At 30.0% G+C, this 18,910-nt stretch overlaps 1 protein-coding gene across 8 annotated transcripts; it reads right to left on the minus strand.

The window, feature by feature from the left end:
* Positions 1-3,357: 3,357 nt before the first annotated feature.
* LOC111622194 (pro-neuregulin-2, membrane-bound isoform-like) lies at positions 3,358-18,647 on the minus strand. Of its 8 annotated transcripts, none has more exons than XM_023364546.1 (8): positions 17,938-18,647; positions 12,271-12,433; positions 10,425-10,573; positions 10,223-10,325; positions 7,389-7,462; positions 6,924-7,029; positions 4,133-4,219; positions 3,358-4,035 (listed from the first exon to the last, which is right to left on the minus strand). In XM_023364546.1, the coding sequence occupies exons 1-7, from the start codon at positions 18,338-18,340 to the stop codon at positions 4,168-4,170; spliced, it is 1,050 nt and encodes a 349-aa protein (XP_023220314.1). In that variant the 5' UTR covers positions 18,341-18,647; the 3' UTR covers positions 3,358-4,035; positions 4,133-4,167. The 8 variants fall into 8 exon arrangements, 3 of the variants coding, with proteins under 3 accessions (XP_023220314.1, XP_023220313.1, XP_023220315.1); XM_023364545.1 differs by having other exon boundaries at positions 3,365-4,035; positions 10,223-10,328; XR_002756216.1 differs by lacking the exon at positions 3,358-4,035 and adding an exon at positions 9,562-9,620 and having other exon boundaries at positions 4,179-4,219; positions 6,924-7,312; positions 10,223-10,328.
* Between the last annotated feature and the right edge of the window lie 263 nt (positions 18,648-18,910).

An 18,910-nucleotide genomic window follows, 5' to 3' on the forward strand; every position in this document is an offset into this window, starting at 1 on the left:
TCTTAGGACAAAAAGAATTTAAAAAATTTGACAGTACAGTATAATAGTAAATGATTATTTTATAATAACTATAAATAATCATATAATATGTGCTTTCTAAATTTTTAAAAAATATTCTATTATTAATTAAGGCACTAAATGAGGCTTAACATATTCAGATTGGATTATTTATGATCTGAATCTTTATACAACTTTGCTGCTTTGTCTTATGGCCAGTACACATTTATATTTAGGGTATGATTATATATATTACATACATAGAGTATTAATGAAATAATAATTAATAATGAAAATTTCTGCAATATAAAACATGCTTGTGTTCCAGTTCATGTTGCATATACTTGTATAGTCTTCAAAATGAATATTTTAAAATTGTTCAGGTAAAATAAAATAAATTACAAAATCATTTATCAGAACTATTTAAGTGGACAGTATATAAAATCCCACTAATATACAGTGTCATTGACAGCCTGGTAAGTATACCATTCAACAGCTATCTCCAGATAATCATTTGAAAAGTTGAGTGAATATCAGAGTTAGGTGAAGATTGTAAGTTGTATAAAGGAAAATCCAACACTATAAGAACTAATTGTATTGCATAGTAGTCAGAAGCTCAACTATCTTGAATCAAACCTAATCCAAATTTTCAAGATGGATAACATAAAATCACTTCATATATAATTAGAATCAGAGTAAAATATCCAAATATTTCATAGTTTGATGAAAAAACAATTGAATAAATTAAAAAAATTTTCTGTATATTTTCAATGTTAATGACTCTACCTCAGTGCTGTTTGAGCACAAGGTCAAAATTGCTATTTTCTATAATAAAAATAATAATGGTTTAATTTTTTTTTTCTAATACAGAAACTGCTTTCAAACAATTAACAGCATTGATTTATTTATTTTACTAAAATCTGATGACGAGTATTTTGTAATTGTAACTGAAATAATTCACCTGAAATTAAAAGAACAATTTAAATTTATTAATTAACATTAAAAAAAGTTATCACAATTTTATTAAATGTTGTATATAATTGCTTTTTGAATTTATTTCTTAATATTTCTCTGTGTCTGTCATAATTTGTGTTAAGTTTGTTAAAAATTATTTTAAAAGCATCCTAAGACCTATCTATATATTTCAATATTAAATACATTAATCAAAAAATTAGTGATTTCATTGTAGACAAAACTTTACAATTGTTAATAAAAAAATTATTCTCTCAGAAAGTGCTTAGGTGTTGTAGTAAGTTTGTAATTTACAAGAATAATTTTCTTTGAAGACGATAGAAGAGAGAAAAAAGTTTTGTGAATATAAAAATATACATATAATAAGATATAATCTTTAATATATTTTATCTTCTATGTAATAAAGATTGTTTATAAATTTAATTTGAGGAGTCCATTACCATCAGATGTGGTATATGGCTTGGCCCCCTCCAAAGTAAAAAAGAAAACAAACAGTAGAAAATTTTCCAGAATCTTGCAATCAAAATTTATTTTTTTTATTTATATTCTGTGGTGTCTTCTATTTCTCTACTACTAATGAATTAGTGGTCACGTAAGGTGGGAATTTTATTAAATTCACGTTAAAAATTTTTTTATCCATTCAACTAGGTTCCCCCAAAAGTATATTGTGAGTGCACCACTGGCTTGGCCCATATGACTTTTGTTAGGGAGGGGTCAATGTTCAGGACCCCAGGACATTGCAAGGAATGGGTTTTTTTTCTTTGTTGTGAGAACCTTTGAGTCAGTACAAGTCTTTTTGCTCATTTATTTAGTACAGTAATACCTCGACTTACGCTACCCTGACTTCCGTGAACTCGGATTTATGTGATTTTCAAATCTTGTCGATTTGTCTTTTGTTTGAGCGCCACGCAACTCTTGATTACTCACTCCCCTACACTATTGTTCAGCTTACATGTTGGGACGTGTCGCGCGGAATCGACACATAGCTACAATTTATTTTGTGTTATTTATTTCTGTGTTTGTTATATCTACGGAGACTTGAGAGAGACTATGTGGTGATTTCTTGTAACTGTAAACGAATCAAAGATGAGATAAGATTAACGAAAACATTTATTAGCTTACATACATCCGACTTGGATTTTACACAAATTGCGAAATTATACCCCAACTTATATGGTTATCACTCAGTCCCACCTATCGCGTAAGTTCGGGGTATTACTGTAATTATGGGAAATGATTCTCTATGAAATTTGTTATTTATATTATAGAATTAAGTGGAATTATTTCTTTGCCAGACAGTAATACTGTAGCCAAAGATTACATAGAAGGAGAAGGTATGGTTTCCTTCAATTCTAATGAAGTAATACTCAATATATATATATAATATATACAAATCAAAAATAGCCATGTTGTTGATTAGATTATTCTTTTTTAAATTGCATTATTTAAGTTTACACTTTTACGTTTCAAGTGTGTGTATATATATACACTTTCATAGGAGATTGATTGGCACAATAAATCAGTCACTTCATTCGTACATCTGACTTGATATTAAAGATATTCCTGCTGTTATGAGAAACTCCATCGTAAGATAAATATACAGACTGAACTTGAATGTGAATAAATCTTAGCCACTCAATATCCATCAACATCTGTAAAGTTTGAATGATAAATTATGAAATAAACTTTATCATATAATCAGCCAAAATATAATTAAGTATTTTGATTCTTAGACAGTTTAATTCATGAATCCTTCAAATTGTATTTTTGTTGAATGAAAATAAATTAAAATATATCTTGCTCTATAAAACAATGATTGAAGCTTTAAGATTACCACACAAAATAGCCATCTACATGTTAATTTGTCTATTATATTGCAATTTGAAAAAATTATATTGCCCGTCTTTCCTTAATCTTGAGAACAAAATTAGATAGATGAAATGCGAGACCAGATATGGAAAACTTAGGGGCAGAAGGCCCCGATTGACTATATATGAATGCCTGATTTGCACCAGAAATCGTGTTATTTCAATTTAAAAGTTTTTCCTGAAAGCAGCTAATAATGATCAGCAGGGCTCTATTGTTAAAGGAAAAGTATGATGTACAGGGGCAAGATACTAATTTGAGGAAAAGAGCATATATTTTAAATTAAAAATATCATTAAAAATTGCAGCCCAGTATTGTGACAATCTCAATAAATAATTGCTGGTTGTAATATTTTTCAATTTACAATTTGCTTATAAATTAAACTAAAGTCTAAAATGGAGTAGAAATACATTAGAAACCACCATAAATTTTTAAAAATATTTTTGTGTGTTTGTATTATTAAAAACTCTGCAGAGATCTTTTATCAGTTCTTGATTAGTTTGATGTAGAAAGATATTTGACAATTTTCTTTTTAATAAAAAGGCATAAAAATGAATATTACAGAAAATTATATATATATATATATACAATAGGATATGATTATGTTGTAAACTTCTGAACACAGTTTTTTTGTAATGAGTGTTTTATCTTGTTATAGAGAGCCATGCATAAGTTATCATCACTAGTTGATAAGAAGTAAACATAAGATATATATATTTCTGTTTAGAACATCCTTGAAAGAAAGGAAATAACTTGAAAAGAAGATAACTCTTTCAGGAAGAAAACATCTAGTGACACATATTGCTAAGTTGATAATAACAAGTTTTATTTTTTAGCCAGTTTCCTATAAGAAACAAAGGTTTATTCTACATATTATATATTAAAAAAGAAATGTTATTTTGATAACTCTGCTTTACTATTGTATGAATTAAATAATTATCAACATTTATATTATAAAATTCATTTTTATTCTCAAATAAATACAAATTAAAAGGAAAAGTAGCATTTGATGATATTTACAATCTAAGAGCTACAGAAATAAAGTGCAAAGCTGCCAATACTTTCAATTGATTATAAAAAATAATAAATACACATCTCACAAATTTGGTCCAAGACACTTTTGGACAACGAGAACTTGTTAGACAGTTCAAAATGCTTTAAATGAGGTAGATACTTGATATGTTAAGTTTTATCTTCATTCTAAAATAAGCATGAAATATTTTAAACGTTTCTTGTTTTTTTTTCTTTCTTTTTTTTTGGTATTTGTTTTATATTGTTAATTGTAAGGATGACTTACGTAAACTTTATTTTCGTTATCACTCTTCTTTTTCACTAACTGAACTGTTTGAGAGAGTTTAAAATTTTTCGGGACCTTAAGAGTTTTCTGAAGGTAGAAAAAAACATTGATTAATATCTATAAAACGTATAAAACTTCTAGAAAAACAAAGATACTGATTCTTGTCTTAAATTGTACAGTATATTTTTTTACGAAATGCTTGATCTTATATACTTAAATTTAAGGAACAGGGACGGGAAATCTATAGCCATAAATGTTTTAGTGAACAAGAAGTGAAATTTGCATGCAAAAAGACAGCCAATGCGGCTAAAACAATGTATAACAACATTGCCCTGAAAGATATAGGTTCGATTTCAGTCGGACTGATTTACATCCTAGTGGTCTTCATAAATGTTTGTCCGGTTGATCTGTCTTTTTTCCTCACTATGCTTTGAAAATTATGAGAAGTTGTAAATAATATCTTTTAAAGATTTGGTATATAGTCAAATTGAAGACAGACAAGAAAAGGAGAGTTACTTAGCAACATACATCAGTAGGTCATTCGGATATCGATTTGAAATCGACAAAGGCAATTAGGAAAGTATATAGGAAAATATACAGTAGTTTATTTTTATTTTTATTGCTAGAAGCTATCTGCTTCTAGCAATAACAATAAAATTTCGATTTCAAATCGATATCCGAATGAGAGATTGCCAGCTGAAAATATTAGTGATATGTCTCCGAAATTGTCAATTTTGAGTTATATGCATCATAAGACTCCCAATCACTTGTAGTTAAAAGTATGTGTCATATCAGTGTCTCGCCACAAATCTTCAAAACTTATCCAAATTTTAATGCTTTAGTCCCGAAACTAAAATAAAAAATTAGGCACTAACTTGAATGTGTAAAAAAGCCATCTTATGTTACTTGAAGGTGTTCTAACTACAAAGGAAAAAAAACAACTGAATTACTCGAATAGTTGAATAAGAATGAAAGATTGAAGTTTCGACAAAGCTATGAATGCAATTATCTCAAAACGGCATTTTAGGAGTTACGTCAGTAATGTCCTCAGCTGGCCATATGACAAACTCAAATTCGTTATTCTTTTCGTGAATTTGAATTTGTAGTGAATGGTGGTATATTGTCCATCCAAGCTTTATGCTCTATTATTATTGAGCTATATATACAATTTTCTTTGATAGAGATACATACGTTCTAAGTTTAAAGATAATTATTGTTTAAGGCTATGTACACATTAGGCGTTTTGCGTTGCGTTAAACGCGCGTTAGCAGCGTACACACCGCGCGTTAGCTCGGCGTTCGACGACCGTTTAGTGGAGCGTTAGCACTGGCTCAGTTTGGAAATGGACGTGAAAGTAATTGCTTGCGTGCGCCTCCTCCATCGTCGCTATAAAAGATGGCAGAGGCAAAGAAAATTTTGGGTGCACCCAATATTACGAGATAGACTGACGCATGGAATGTTTGTGACGTTGTATCGAAAACTAAGACAATATGAACCCAAATTTTTAAATTCTTTTAGAATATCTATAAAATCATTTGACGATGGCTGGTCTCTTTTAGATTTCATCAATAAATAGATCAATATTGAAATGATCGTTCTCCATTTCGGCCAACGTACGTCCACTCTACCCGAAAGCGCGCGATCGAATGTACAACAACATGGCAGCACATATATCTTAAAGCGCCCGTAAAACGAGCGTTTTAACAAAAATCTATCAACGCGCGCTTGGCCAAAAGCGCGCGTTTGAGTATGTATGCCTATGCAGAACTCTTGATTCTTTAAAACGCGCATTACCAAAACGCCTAATGTGTACACAGCCTAATAATTACGAATTCCAAAAAAGAAAATATATTAAAAATACAAATGTTCTTTACAAATGTATTCCGAATGTTCTTTCATTAAACAACAACCGCTTTGTTTTATTTCTTGAAATTTTCAATTTGAAGAAAACTTTGAAAAATATATATATACTGTATATACTGATAATATATCAGTGAATAGAAAACATAAGCTAAATTTTAACGTGACCAAATGAATAAAACCCTTGAACCAAAGGTGTTGTGGTAAATTAAAAAGTAAAATCGGCGCGGCGCCCGAGTTTAAATCATCATGTCTATGGAGTTTTGTATGGGCAAAGCACAACTTTGTGACACAATATCTGCAAAACGGCTTAAATGCGCCAAAAATGACCTAAATAATAATCAGCGCATAAAATTGTGCAAGAAGTAATTTTCTATTTTTTGGTCGAGGTACAAAGTCTAAAGTCCAACCTAGATGTTCACAAAGTACAAGGGTTTCACCCGTCTTAAAAAAGTACCGGGCTCTCTCTGGCACGAATACAACGCTGCTTAAACACTGAAAGTTAGTGGTAGGTTCGCACGTGACCAATAAGATCACTGCGTGGAATTTTCCGGGTTTTCTTAACGAGTCTAAAACCTAAACAGAGACCATTTTCTCATAGAAGATTGTCTCGGAAACCACCCCTCTTGGCTTTGTGTCTCGTTGCCTTATTCCATCAAACCATAACAAAATTTTATCTTTTAGCCATTAAAAAAAAAATGCACTTTTACATTTATAAATTTTAAATTATTAAATTAAAAAATAATACAATAATTAAGACATTTATTATTATGTTTTTAACAATTTAATTACATTTTATTTTACGTTATTAAATTAGCTAAGGAACATATCCGGTGAGAACTTATTTTTTTTATTAAATACTCACTAAATATTAAAATTGAATATAGACAATATAATATAATCATCATATGATATTAATTCATATGTTTACCTGCAAGAAAAGACGATGATCACCATCAGAATCACTATTATCCATATCGAGGCCCCAAAAAGGGCAGTGATAACGTAAGACAAACTTCCTTGCTTCTCCTCACTCTCTAACATATATATATATAAAATAAATAAATAAATAAAAATAGAACATAATTATTAACAATTTACAAAATGTAAAATAATAATAGCATGCAATTGAACGGGCAAGCAGCAACTAATATTTTAAAACATGCGTACTTATTTACGCTAAAGTTTATTAATTAATGAAATGGTTAATTTAAAGACCATGTTGACAGCATGCAGTGTTAGTAGTGTTAGTACGCAGATTCACTTTTTTCTTTACTCAAACTTACCAAGGTACGGATCCTGTAACATGCCTAAGATGGGCTGTAATTAATGCTTTTTTATTGCAAAAGATTACAAAGGATTTACACAATGTTAAAGTAATGAATTATTTACTTACGGTTCATTACCTGCCCCAAAATGACTGAAACACTCTTGTGGTCGCATCTTTGTCCAATGTATCCTTCTGCACATCTACAAAAAATTTAATTAGATATAAGCAAATAAAATTTAAAGCATTTTAATTATATTTGTATAACAATAATTATTCTAAACGAATCCTCAATATGTGGTAAATTTCGTTGAATATTTTATTAGAAAAGGCGCAACTGTTTCTAATGTTTATTAGCTAGAATAAACCAATTTTGGACTTGAAAGCTCAACCTTTCGATAAATAACAATGTATAAATAAACAGTTCTGAGAGGCTGCCATGTTTGTTTCAATCAAGAACTATTTTCAACTATTATATACTGGTGTATTGGCCCGTCGTAAAATGACGAGAAACGCAGCATTATATAAATACCAATCCATTTATTAATAAATATATGAATGAAAGCCAACAGAACTAAATAAACAAATGAAAAAAAAGAATGACTGAAGTATGAAATTTAGTCTTCGCTGCATACTTCTAATTACATTACTTTGAAAGGAAATCGGAATCTAGAGTGATATTCTAGTTTATGTAAATATAGGCAGGAAAGTATACGACGGGATTCTTGAATCACCAGCATCCAATTGCAATTTTTTAAAAACATTGCGTTGTCAGATTTAGTATCATCAGAACTTCTTATAATATAGATGATCAGCCCGTCATGATAATGGGAATTAAATAATTATGTTTAGATTTAAACAAATCGTAGAATCAGGAGGTACAATATATATATTATAGTGGCAATAAGTTAAATCGAATTAAGTTGAATTTTACTATCCAATTTAGTGGTTTCAGGCAACCTGTGATAGAGTTTCAAAATTATGTTTTGCACTAGATACATTATAAATAAAGTTATATTGAATAGTAACAAATTATTCAATTTTATTTGAAAATTCTACATGAATTTAGAAATTATTTTAGCTATAAATCTTATCCAGTTCGACGCCATTGAACAAATTAAAAATTATTTAAATATTATTGCATTTAGAAAAAGATTAACTATGCCTTAAAATTATTACTTTACATTCTTATTAAATAAAAATCTGTTAAACTTGAAGCGATTCAATAGCAAATAAGTGGTTTTTTTAAAATATTATTTCTGCCTTCTGGGCACTATGCCCTTTTTAAATCATATTCATTATGGGTTCGGCCATGCCCGCACTGGAGGTGGCCTGGACGTGAGGGACGAGCCCTAACACATCCGGGACAGACCATCTCCCGAAAAATTCCTGGGATTATTCGCCCGGATTCGATGATTCCAGAGCATAACCGCCTCGGCCATGGGCCTTCAGCGATTAAAGGCTTGAAGATAGCATTGGAAATTCTTAATATTCATATGTTTAGATTTTTTAAATATTAAATTCTACTTATGTAAAAAAGATAACAAATCGATAAATAAATAAATAAAAATGAGACTATTCGAGAATGTAAAGATCGCGCCTGTAGTCACATCCATGTCAGCCTGAGAAATGAAAAAAGATGACCGCCGTTGGACTTTTATTCGTATAGATGACAAAAATATAACTCATTGCTGAATTATAGACTCCTTGCTGCTCCAAAATTTCTTGTTTAACACGAACTGTCACATAATTCCTTTGACACAACAGCTTAAAGTCGAATTTTGGCTAGCGTAAAAATTACAAAATATTACATGTAAAAGTTATAACTCTACTTATTAATTAATTCTGTTTGCTTATTCAGCTAAAACCAAGCCAGGATTTTTAGTACTTCATAATCTAGTTTATGTTTTTTGGAACAAATCCAGACAGTCTTAAGTTCAATAACCGCAGTTGATACAAACTGTTAAATTGTTAGACCTATTTTAAAAAATAGCAAATGCATTTTCATGCAAAATAAAAAATATATAATCAGAAATTATAATAAAATACTTCAATCTATTGGAATAAAACGTGGAAAGCAATATTGAAAGACAGTAAAAAGTTAAAAAAAATACCTGAAAAACGTTACATACCTGTTTGAAGTATAAGACTAGATAAATTATACATCGATAAATTAATAAATTATTTTATTTACTGTAAAAATAGCATCTCCTACTAACTCTGATGTGTAGCAGCAAAGTGACCATCAGTGGCTAAGGTCGCTAAGCTACCAATACCAAACTAATGCAATTTTCATACGTACTGGAAGCTGCTGAGATGTCTTTACTTGCACACCGTCGACCCCTATAACCTTCGGAACATCTATAGAGACAAGGAATACACTTTCAACCATTTACCGTCTTTCTCTTACCGCTTGTAGTTAGACCAAGTTAAAGAATGTTGCTTGCATGCATTCATAGGCCATCACCTTACTGAACTACATGTTAACACTACTATATCCTTCAAGGACCACAAAATTAATGATATTAATGAGCCAGAGCAGCCAGTAACTAAAGCTTGCAGCAGCTCATAATTTACGCTTTTTTTACATTATTTATTTAAGAATTAATATTATTTAAACAAACAAAGTCAGAATATGATCGATACCAAAAAGGAATACTCATATACCCAGAATTTGTTAAAGTGGCAAAAATTCGCATTTGTACATAGAAACTAAGTTAATTTTAAAAGAGATTATTAAAGATTAGTAAAGATTTACATGCTGAAAAATACTGTTAGAACACATATTTTATATACGGAAAGATATCCGTACAAAAAAATAAATAAAAACTAATAATGCAACATGCAAGAAAAATGTTAAAATAATACATTTAAAATATTTATTCATTTAATTTAATTATAGAATTTAAAGCTAAATAAATTGTTAAAATAAGTATCTTTAGGACAGTAAAATTATTACTTACTTGCAAACATATTCTCCAAATATTTCGTAAAAAGTACAGTTGCCTCCATTTAAACAAAACGTGTCCATAGGACACGGAGAGCCTTCAAACTCGAAGATACTTTCTGCTAAAAAAAAATAAAAAAATAAAAAAATATATTAAAATGCTTTAAAAGTATTTACAATACTAAATTATTCCTTTAAACAAATATTTAGAAGCTTACTTGAGGAGGAGGTAGTCGTCTGAAAAGCTTTAATCATCACTTTTGCTTTGGAGGAAACCGCTTCCTGTTGAACGATGTTACTCACTCGACATTCATATTCACCAATGTCTTTATAATTTACCGACTTAATAATCAAGTTTGACTGTTTCCTGAAAAAGTAATTAAATATATAATTGAAATTTAAATTACTTGCTTTAAATTCGTTAGGATATATTGAATAATTCGTTCGTTTATTACACTGTAATTATTATTCATTAATGTGCAGGAGTTTAAGTACAATGATACGTTGCTTGTTAAAAAGTGATGAGAGACAGTTGGAAAAATAAACTAAGTGCTTAATAATCATAATAAATACTTTATATAATAGAAAATCCTTGTAAATTATCGTGATTTTTTTTAAATTCGGTTTAATTTACACGCATTTCAAAGGCGGCAGAAGCAACTTTATATTATATTATATAACTTTATTATATACAAACTTTATTATAAAATTTATATTATTGACTCATCTATAAATAATCCTTTTGGTTTTTCTCTTATTTTTTAAGGTTTCGAAAGAGTTCTTGAGAAAATTTCTTTATTTTTTTGCGTTTAAAAATCAAACTGTGACTGAAGATATGTTTATTTTTTTATAATTATTGCTTGTTGAATATACGGAGGCAGTTCTTTGAAGACTTTTTATAGGCTAAAAGTAAGTGTAAAAAATTGTTTGGGGTTATGTATATATAAAATCTCTTCTAGAAAACTGTTTAAAGATTGAGAAACAGCTGAAAAGTTTTAGTTTTATTAATATTTATTTAGAAAAATTTCTTTTTAAAATCTTATTCTCTTTTATAACTTTGAAAATCTTTCGTGCTAATGTATTTTTAAACGTTTCGCAATACTAACAAAAGAGAAATGTAGTGTATATTTATACATAAATTAAGGTTAACACTAACAAGGTGTTTGTTTAATGTGATTTATTTTAATGATTATCATAGATAAAAATAACAATATTTATCCTGATTACAGAATTTATAAATATTTTTCCATCATAAATCATGGCTGATTCATGTTACTAGTGAAAGAAAGAGAAGTTTTATTATATAAAGATGTTAAAGATAGAAAATTTTGAAAGTTTTCAAACAGATTTTATTATTATTACTTTTTTAAAAAGAGAAATTCAAATTATGTAAAGTTTACATATTTTAAATATTTTGTAGATTTTAACACGTTCAAAATAACTAGAAATGTATTTATATACACACAAAGAATGCTAATATTTGCATAATTTATTCAAATTTCCTATTAAACAATAGTTAACGCTATTTTGTAATAAGATATGACATCACACTGAAGTTACACACCTTATTGAAAATATAAATGTGATGCCAGACTGGATTACGTCATACGTACATATATTTTTTTGAAAAAATATCCGCCAATCAGAATAGTTTAACTTAATCGTCGACTTTAACGCCGATTGGTTAATTCGAAATAATTTTAAAAATACGTTATCTAATGATTGGTTAATTTAGTGTAGTTTATTAATTAAATTATAGAAAATTATTAAAAGTTATACACCTCAATTAAACAGGATATAAACGTTATCGGCGTATGACTCACCAAACTGAATTAATTTTAATTAAAAAAGTTCGTTATACCAAACGCTAGTTAATGAGTTTTGTTCTTAATGTAATAATTTTAGATTACTTTTATTATTATTTCGATCTCGTCAAAGTAATTATAAAAAAAATATTGCTAGTATTTCTACTGGCAACGTCATTTCCGTAGATAATGACGTCATCTTATTTAATAACGTTTATTTTCGTAGAATTTGAAAATTGAAGTTTACAAAGAGGCTTACCTTTTATTTTTTATTTTAATCCTGCTTCTTCCTTCGATTATTTTCCCGTTTTTGTACCATTCGACTCTCGGAAAAGGATTTCCGCCGATTTTACAGTTCAGCTTTAGACGTCCGCCCGGTTTTAGAGTGACGTCATTTAAGCGTCCGACAGTTGGGGGTTTCGCTGCAGATGAACATTGGAAAAAAAAAAAAGTTGGAATTACAGGAAAATGCAAATAAAATTCAAAACATTTTTCTTCCACTCGGATAAGAAAGAAAAGTAAAACTTTACTTATTTGAGAAAATACAGAAAACAAATTAAAACATAAACATCTAAACAATATTTTGTAAGCTTAACTCTATGGATGTTAGGGTTAAGATTTATAATTCTGTCCGAAATTAATAAAAATATCGATTTTTATTATTTAAAATGTATATATTATTATAAAAAATAGATAAAAATAATAAAAATTTATAATTATTAATTATAAACATTGATATNCTTCTTTCAAGAATAACAAGTCAACGAACAAATTTCATTTCTTTCTCTAAACGATATGATGCCTATACATTGGATAGCATCTACCAACGCATACTTCGAATGCCAAGTGCTCTCCCCATTTCAGCCGAACAACAGGAGTTTCACCATCTGGATATGAAAATGATAAAATTAAAAAAAAATTAAATGTATTAGATAAATTTTTAGCACAAATCGGAGTAGAAAGAAAAAAGTTGTTTGGACTGTCAAAGCTCAGAAAATAGAAAATTGCCTTGTAGATAAAGAAATAATAGAAAAAACCGAAAAATTGGTTGGAAATTCATATCAGATAAATTTTTAGGACAATATGAATAAATAAAAACACCGCAAGTTGCAGGAAATATTCATTTCCATTTTGTCCTAGAAGTTTTCAACCAGTGTTATATCAAAACACGGGGACATAATGGGTAAAGAGGGAGAGAAAAAAATCGCAAAAAGTTTTAAATAACACTATTTAAGCAGGAAGTGTTTTGATTTAAACCACTTACAGATAAAAAAAAAATAGAAAACGCAAAAAATTCTGAAAATTTACCATAAAATGGATTAAAAACTAAGAAATTTCTGTACAGAAATGTATCTTGTAACATTCATTAATTAAAATTTTGAAAAAAAGCATTAAAATTTCAAGAAAAAATATGTAATATATATCTTAAAGTGTAAATTTTTCTTATTAAAAAGAAATCAGTGAATGCAAATAAAAGATTTATTATTTTGCTAGCCAAGTGTAATAAAACTACCGCACTTACCGAGAATTGCAGACGAAAACAATAATAAACTCGTAAAATACAATACTATTAGATAAATATAGCATTGAATTACATTGTGTATAACATTTTTATACTTTTCTAATAATTATCAACCAGTAAACTACTGTACATCATTAACAGTACAATTATATCGGTAAGTAAAGAATTATTATAGATAATTATTGCTTATAGTACATTTAAATTTGAATTATAATTTCGCAATATTTAAATATTAAAGTGGAAAAAATTATAATTCTATTTAAAAACAAGTTATGAAAAATTGGCTTACAGATCATTTTTTTCCCCTTTTTATTTTTTGTTACATTGCATTCAACCATTGCAGGTCTTCGAACTGGTGTAACTCTTTTAATTAAACGAGATATAAAGCTATTATATATTATTAAAATATAACCTTTTTTATTGCTGTTATAAATAAATATTTTGCACTTAAGCGACTACTTTGATCATTTTAACACGAATGATCCATCTTTATAAATTTCAATTATCAAACTTAGCCTGTTATTAACGTTAACTTTAAAGTAAAATTGTTAGTTTAAGATCTTCTAATAATGGAAAACATTGCAATTGGGAAACATGTTAGTGCACATCTGCAACCTATATATGAGCATTTATAAGCGAGCTTCTATATTTTTCTTATCGACTATCGTATGACACAATTCCCATTAAAGCGAAAGACGATATTTATTTTCTGGGTTCACCTTATTTGGGTGCCGCCTAGCTTATATCACATTTACTAAATAAATCTTTCGAGAAGGTGAAGAACCCCATTCCCACTCGCAGTGCTCTCTCTCTCTGTCTCTCTCTCTCTCTAATAAGGTTCACGCTTCATTTAAACGCGAATCGAGTGCTTAAACTGTAATTAAAGCGCGATTCGCCATTATTACTCGCGATACTTTGGAGAGATGATACAGTGATTCCTAGACTGTGATATTTTCCTCTCGGATGGTCGCGACGATGTTTATTGCTCTTACGACCTCTTTATATCGCTGTCGATAAAAGTTGGAGTTGCAGAACTCGTTCAGACCACGTGGGTCAACAAATGCTGTCTTGACTTCTGGCATTTTTTTTTTTTTTTTTTGGTTAGTCGACAGTGCTGTCGGCACCATTGAGACAACAGATGTCAGTGGCTGACAAATCTATTTTTGTTCCAGTCCAGACACTTCGCAACCAGTATATTTATAGTTCGTCATAACTGCAGACTGCGTGACTCCGAGTAAGGTGTGTCGGAGCATTTACCTATCTTGTAACGTTTACTCACGAAGCGTTTTACATTCGTATACTATAAAGTTTGAAGTTTGTAAGATGATAGTAATGTATTGCGTGAAATCGATTTGATTTTAAAAAATCACTCTGCCATTCGTCGCCATTTCGAAAGACAATAAAACTAGTAGACTTAATCAATTAGTTGTAAAGGGAAAAGACTTCTTTCGAGGTCACTTTCATTTAGCAGAATGTGACATATCGAAGGATATGATGCAACGATGAATGTCTTTGTCACGTGAAAGAGATCATTAATGGTTCAGAAAATGTTTCGCTTTAATGACAATATTGCTAGTTTATATGTAATTAACCTATATAAAAATAAACGAAACAGTCGAGCCGATATCTGATTTTTTGCTTATTTTATATTTAAAACGTTAGATTTTGGTTAGGAAACGGAAATTTCCATGTTATAGGGTGTAAGAAGTCGTATAAAAATTTGGATCAGTAGAAGATAACGAGGAGGATTCCCGATAAAAGGAAAACAGTGATCGGAGAAAAGACGGAAGTCAGAATCATAATGGCGTTTTTAAAAATCTATTTTTGTATAGGAGCCATATTGGTATGTGGCCAGACAAGTTCCCTTGAACTACTTCCAAAATTCTTAGACGGTTTGGCAAAGATACCGATCGACAAAGCATCCCAGGTATATATCTCGTTAAAAATTTATCTCGTCTCGTCCCAGGTGTCGAGATCATTTTACTGAAAACAATAATAGCAAGCCTTTAAAATTATATTTTTAGGTGGAAATTTCGCTAATGATAAGTTTATCGTCAGACTCAGTAAGCACCGATAATCGTTGGTTTAAAATTTCATTACGTAACGTTCTCAAATGAATTCTTTCACATTACTATCAGGGAAATCGAATTAACGGTTTGTTTTGAGTTCGAAGAGAAGATGGGGAGACGATCCTTCGATTAATTGAGGATGCTTAACCTCCTTAAGTAAGTTTTATTGCGTTGCAGACGATCGAACTTTCGCTCTCATAGGCCTAAAAAAAATAGTAGTGTAAAGTGCAAGGCCAAATATTGTTAGTGACCGTGAGTAGAGAGCAGTCAACCGTTTCACATTAGAACCACTACACACTGATGCTAATTAAATCTCTAATTAATTTTTGTCTCGTTTAGTCACGTGGACCAAATTCGGCGCTAAACAAATATGCGGTTTAATAGTTTTGCTTAGAATGCGACGAATTACACAATATCTCATCTGCATACTAGAATTACTCTCTGATATTTTCGTTTCCATTTTTGATATTCGCTAATATTTATAATGCGGAATGTCCTAAATTTTTTAACCTCTCTCCCAGTTGAAACTTGATAAATAGAACAACAATTAATAGCAACCCATTAATATTTAGGACGTGTAAATGGTCATCCTTCTAAGAGATTCGAATATTTATACTGAGAAAATATGAGTTTCGTGTTTGTGCAGGGATAATTTCTGCATCTCGAAATGATTTTAACTAATTTAACATGTGATTTGAACGAAAATTTATTTTCTATAAAAGACATTCCGTACGAACAATTTGTTCATAAAACTTGCCTTTTAGTTAGGTCTAATGATTAGGAATAATTAAGAGCATTTTAATAGAATTTTCTGAATTAGATCTTATCGAGTTGTAATGAATCTTTTTGTATGATCAGCAGACTTTTCGGAAGATTTTCTGGGGTTTTGAGAAGAGTTTTTCTGTGAAGAAAGTTTTAGGAACAATTTTTACTATAATTACGACCGGAGAACGGAAATGAATTTACATCGCATATATTGAATTTTGTCTGAAACTATTTAAAGTTACATATCGCTGCTGCCCATGTGTATTGTATTTTCAGTTGCCAAAGAAAACAAACGATTCAGTTATCAAAATATACAGAAAGAAAAACATTAATTTTATGTATTTTCAGTCCTCGTTTTAGAATGAGGACTGGAAATGCATAAAACGTGTCCTAAAATTTATAATCTAAAACTCACGACTAGTCAAATTTCAATGTGGACACTCGAACTGAAAATTATCGAAGTAAATGAATTCTCGAATTATATTTTTGATGTTCCATTTTATAAATTAGAACGTGAAAAATACACACAGTTCGAGATACAAAATCTAATTTGTTAATGCCAGTTCTTATTTACGAGAAGTTTTGTGGTCAGTTTCGCTGTTAACGATATTTAAAAAAGATGCAGAGGATGAGGAGAGAAGCAAAAAATAGCTTATGTAAGTTTAAAGATAGCTTATAACCTTTCTAAAGGTTGTTTGCGCTTTGCTAATGCAGCTAACTGGCACCGCATGGGAAATGATGCAATAGGAGTTAAAGGGATTCGAATTTAAGAGTCCGAGATATAAAGAATTTGTCAGTTTTGTTTTATAAAATTCCTAGATTTTTCTGCAATTTAACCAAGCTTGCGAACGTGAAATGTACTTCTTAAGTGATCTCATCAGAAATTCGGGTGTATTGACAGGATTTACATGTATCATAATACTTTTAATAGTACTTGTCTGTTTTCTCGTGTACCATATCCATTAAAATCCTTGAATACAGTTAGAATACGTTTCTTTAATAATAGGCTGACCTTATTTTGTCGAGTAATTATAACATCGCAATTAGTTACATCTAAATGAGGTTAAGAATCAATGTCAGAATGCTTGTTTGTGAATAATTAAATTATTTGACACAGTTCGCAGTTTTGTGTTTGAAAAATTTTTCATTTGAAGATACCGGCTTGACTATCTTTAATGTCTTTTAATATTGAAAGTGTGAAGTTTTTTTCACTTCTTTGGATGAACGTTTCATTCGAATTTAATATTAAGGATTATTATATATAGAATATCTATAATACAGTATTTTAATAGCTTAGAGTTAGAATATCTCTAAAACTACTTTCATATTTATATACAGATTTAATCTCATATGTTACAATTATTTTCATTGACTTATCAGCTTTCATAATAATATTTCTGAAGATCTTTCCTTTACTGGTAATGTAAGTTCTTTTAAAAAGATTGAAAAAGTAACAACTCGAAACGCTCTTGAACAAGTTTTGTATCTTTTGACGAATGTTCAAGAATCTTTCAAGTTGCAGATGAGTATTTGTGTCGAAAAAATGAAATATAAATAAACTCGTGCTTACCACACTTTCGGCATGCAATCTTCCTAACATTTCTGATCATCTTGGGATTGCTCGGCTCCGGTAGGAACAACGGTTCAACCTCGGAATAATTTACGCGTATAAATACTAAATACTCCTTTGTCAACTCCATATCTCTGGGCAGTTCACAGAAAGTAGAGTTCCTATATTCCAGACGTACCCTCTTTTTCTGTTTCGACTGCATTCCAACATTCTTTAGCACTTTTTTCACGTGAAACCTGGTACGCATCATATTTTCGTGTCGAACAACATTTGTTAGTTTACCTAAAAAAACGACGGGTGACAGGTAAGTCTTAGAAATGGGATCTAGCGTCCTGTCTTGATGGCACGTGTCCCGAGCCAAAACGCTGCTGAGGACGGAGAACACCAGTAGGAAGCACTTCATGACGACGTCTGACTGGCTCGACCAAGTTGCCTCACACTGGATCTTATCGTTTGTGTGATGTCATGCGCATAGTCCCACCGAGCAGCTCGTGATCGTCACTCGACCTTGGTGACATTTTCTGGATCAGTACATCGATTTTTATACTTGACTCATGCTACCGTCGCTCTTCGGACAACATTAAATTTCGATAGTATCGTAGTTTATACTTTCCCCTCTCCACAATCGACTATTTTGTAATATTATCACATAATAGCGGTAAATAAATAGTGTTATATCCGATAAGATCGCTGCTTATCACGATGCGTATAATTTATCATAGTAATGGCTTCTGTAACCCCTTACGAATGAGTATAGCATCGCAGACGAGTCAGGTGATTAAGCACAGAAACGCTAACAGAGCAAGCCTATAAATACTTATAGCACTACATAGGTTGATAATATGTGTAATATCTACATTGATTGTTTACAGATAAAAGTTTATTTAATATGTTTCTCAGATAAGAACGATATATTATCAAAATAAAATATGTTTACTATCTAAATACTAAAATAAATTATTAAATTGTGGTT

The sequence above is a fragment of the Centruroides sculpturatus genome, unplaced genomic scaffold, assembly GCF_000671375.1.
Source record: "Centruroides sculpturatus isolate CEXI.00-Female unplaced genomic scaffold, Cexi_2.0 scaffold311, whole genome shotgun sequence".
Lineage (NCBI taxonomy): Eukaryota > Metazoa > Arthropoda > Arachnida > Scorpiones > Buthidae > Centruroides > Centruroides sculpturatus.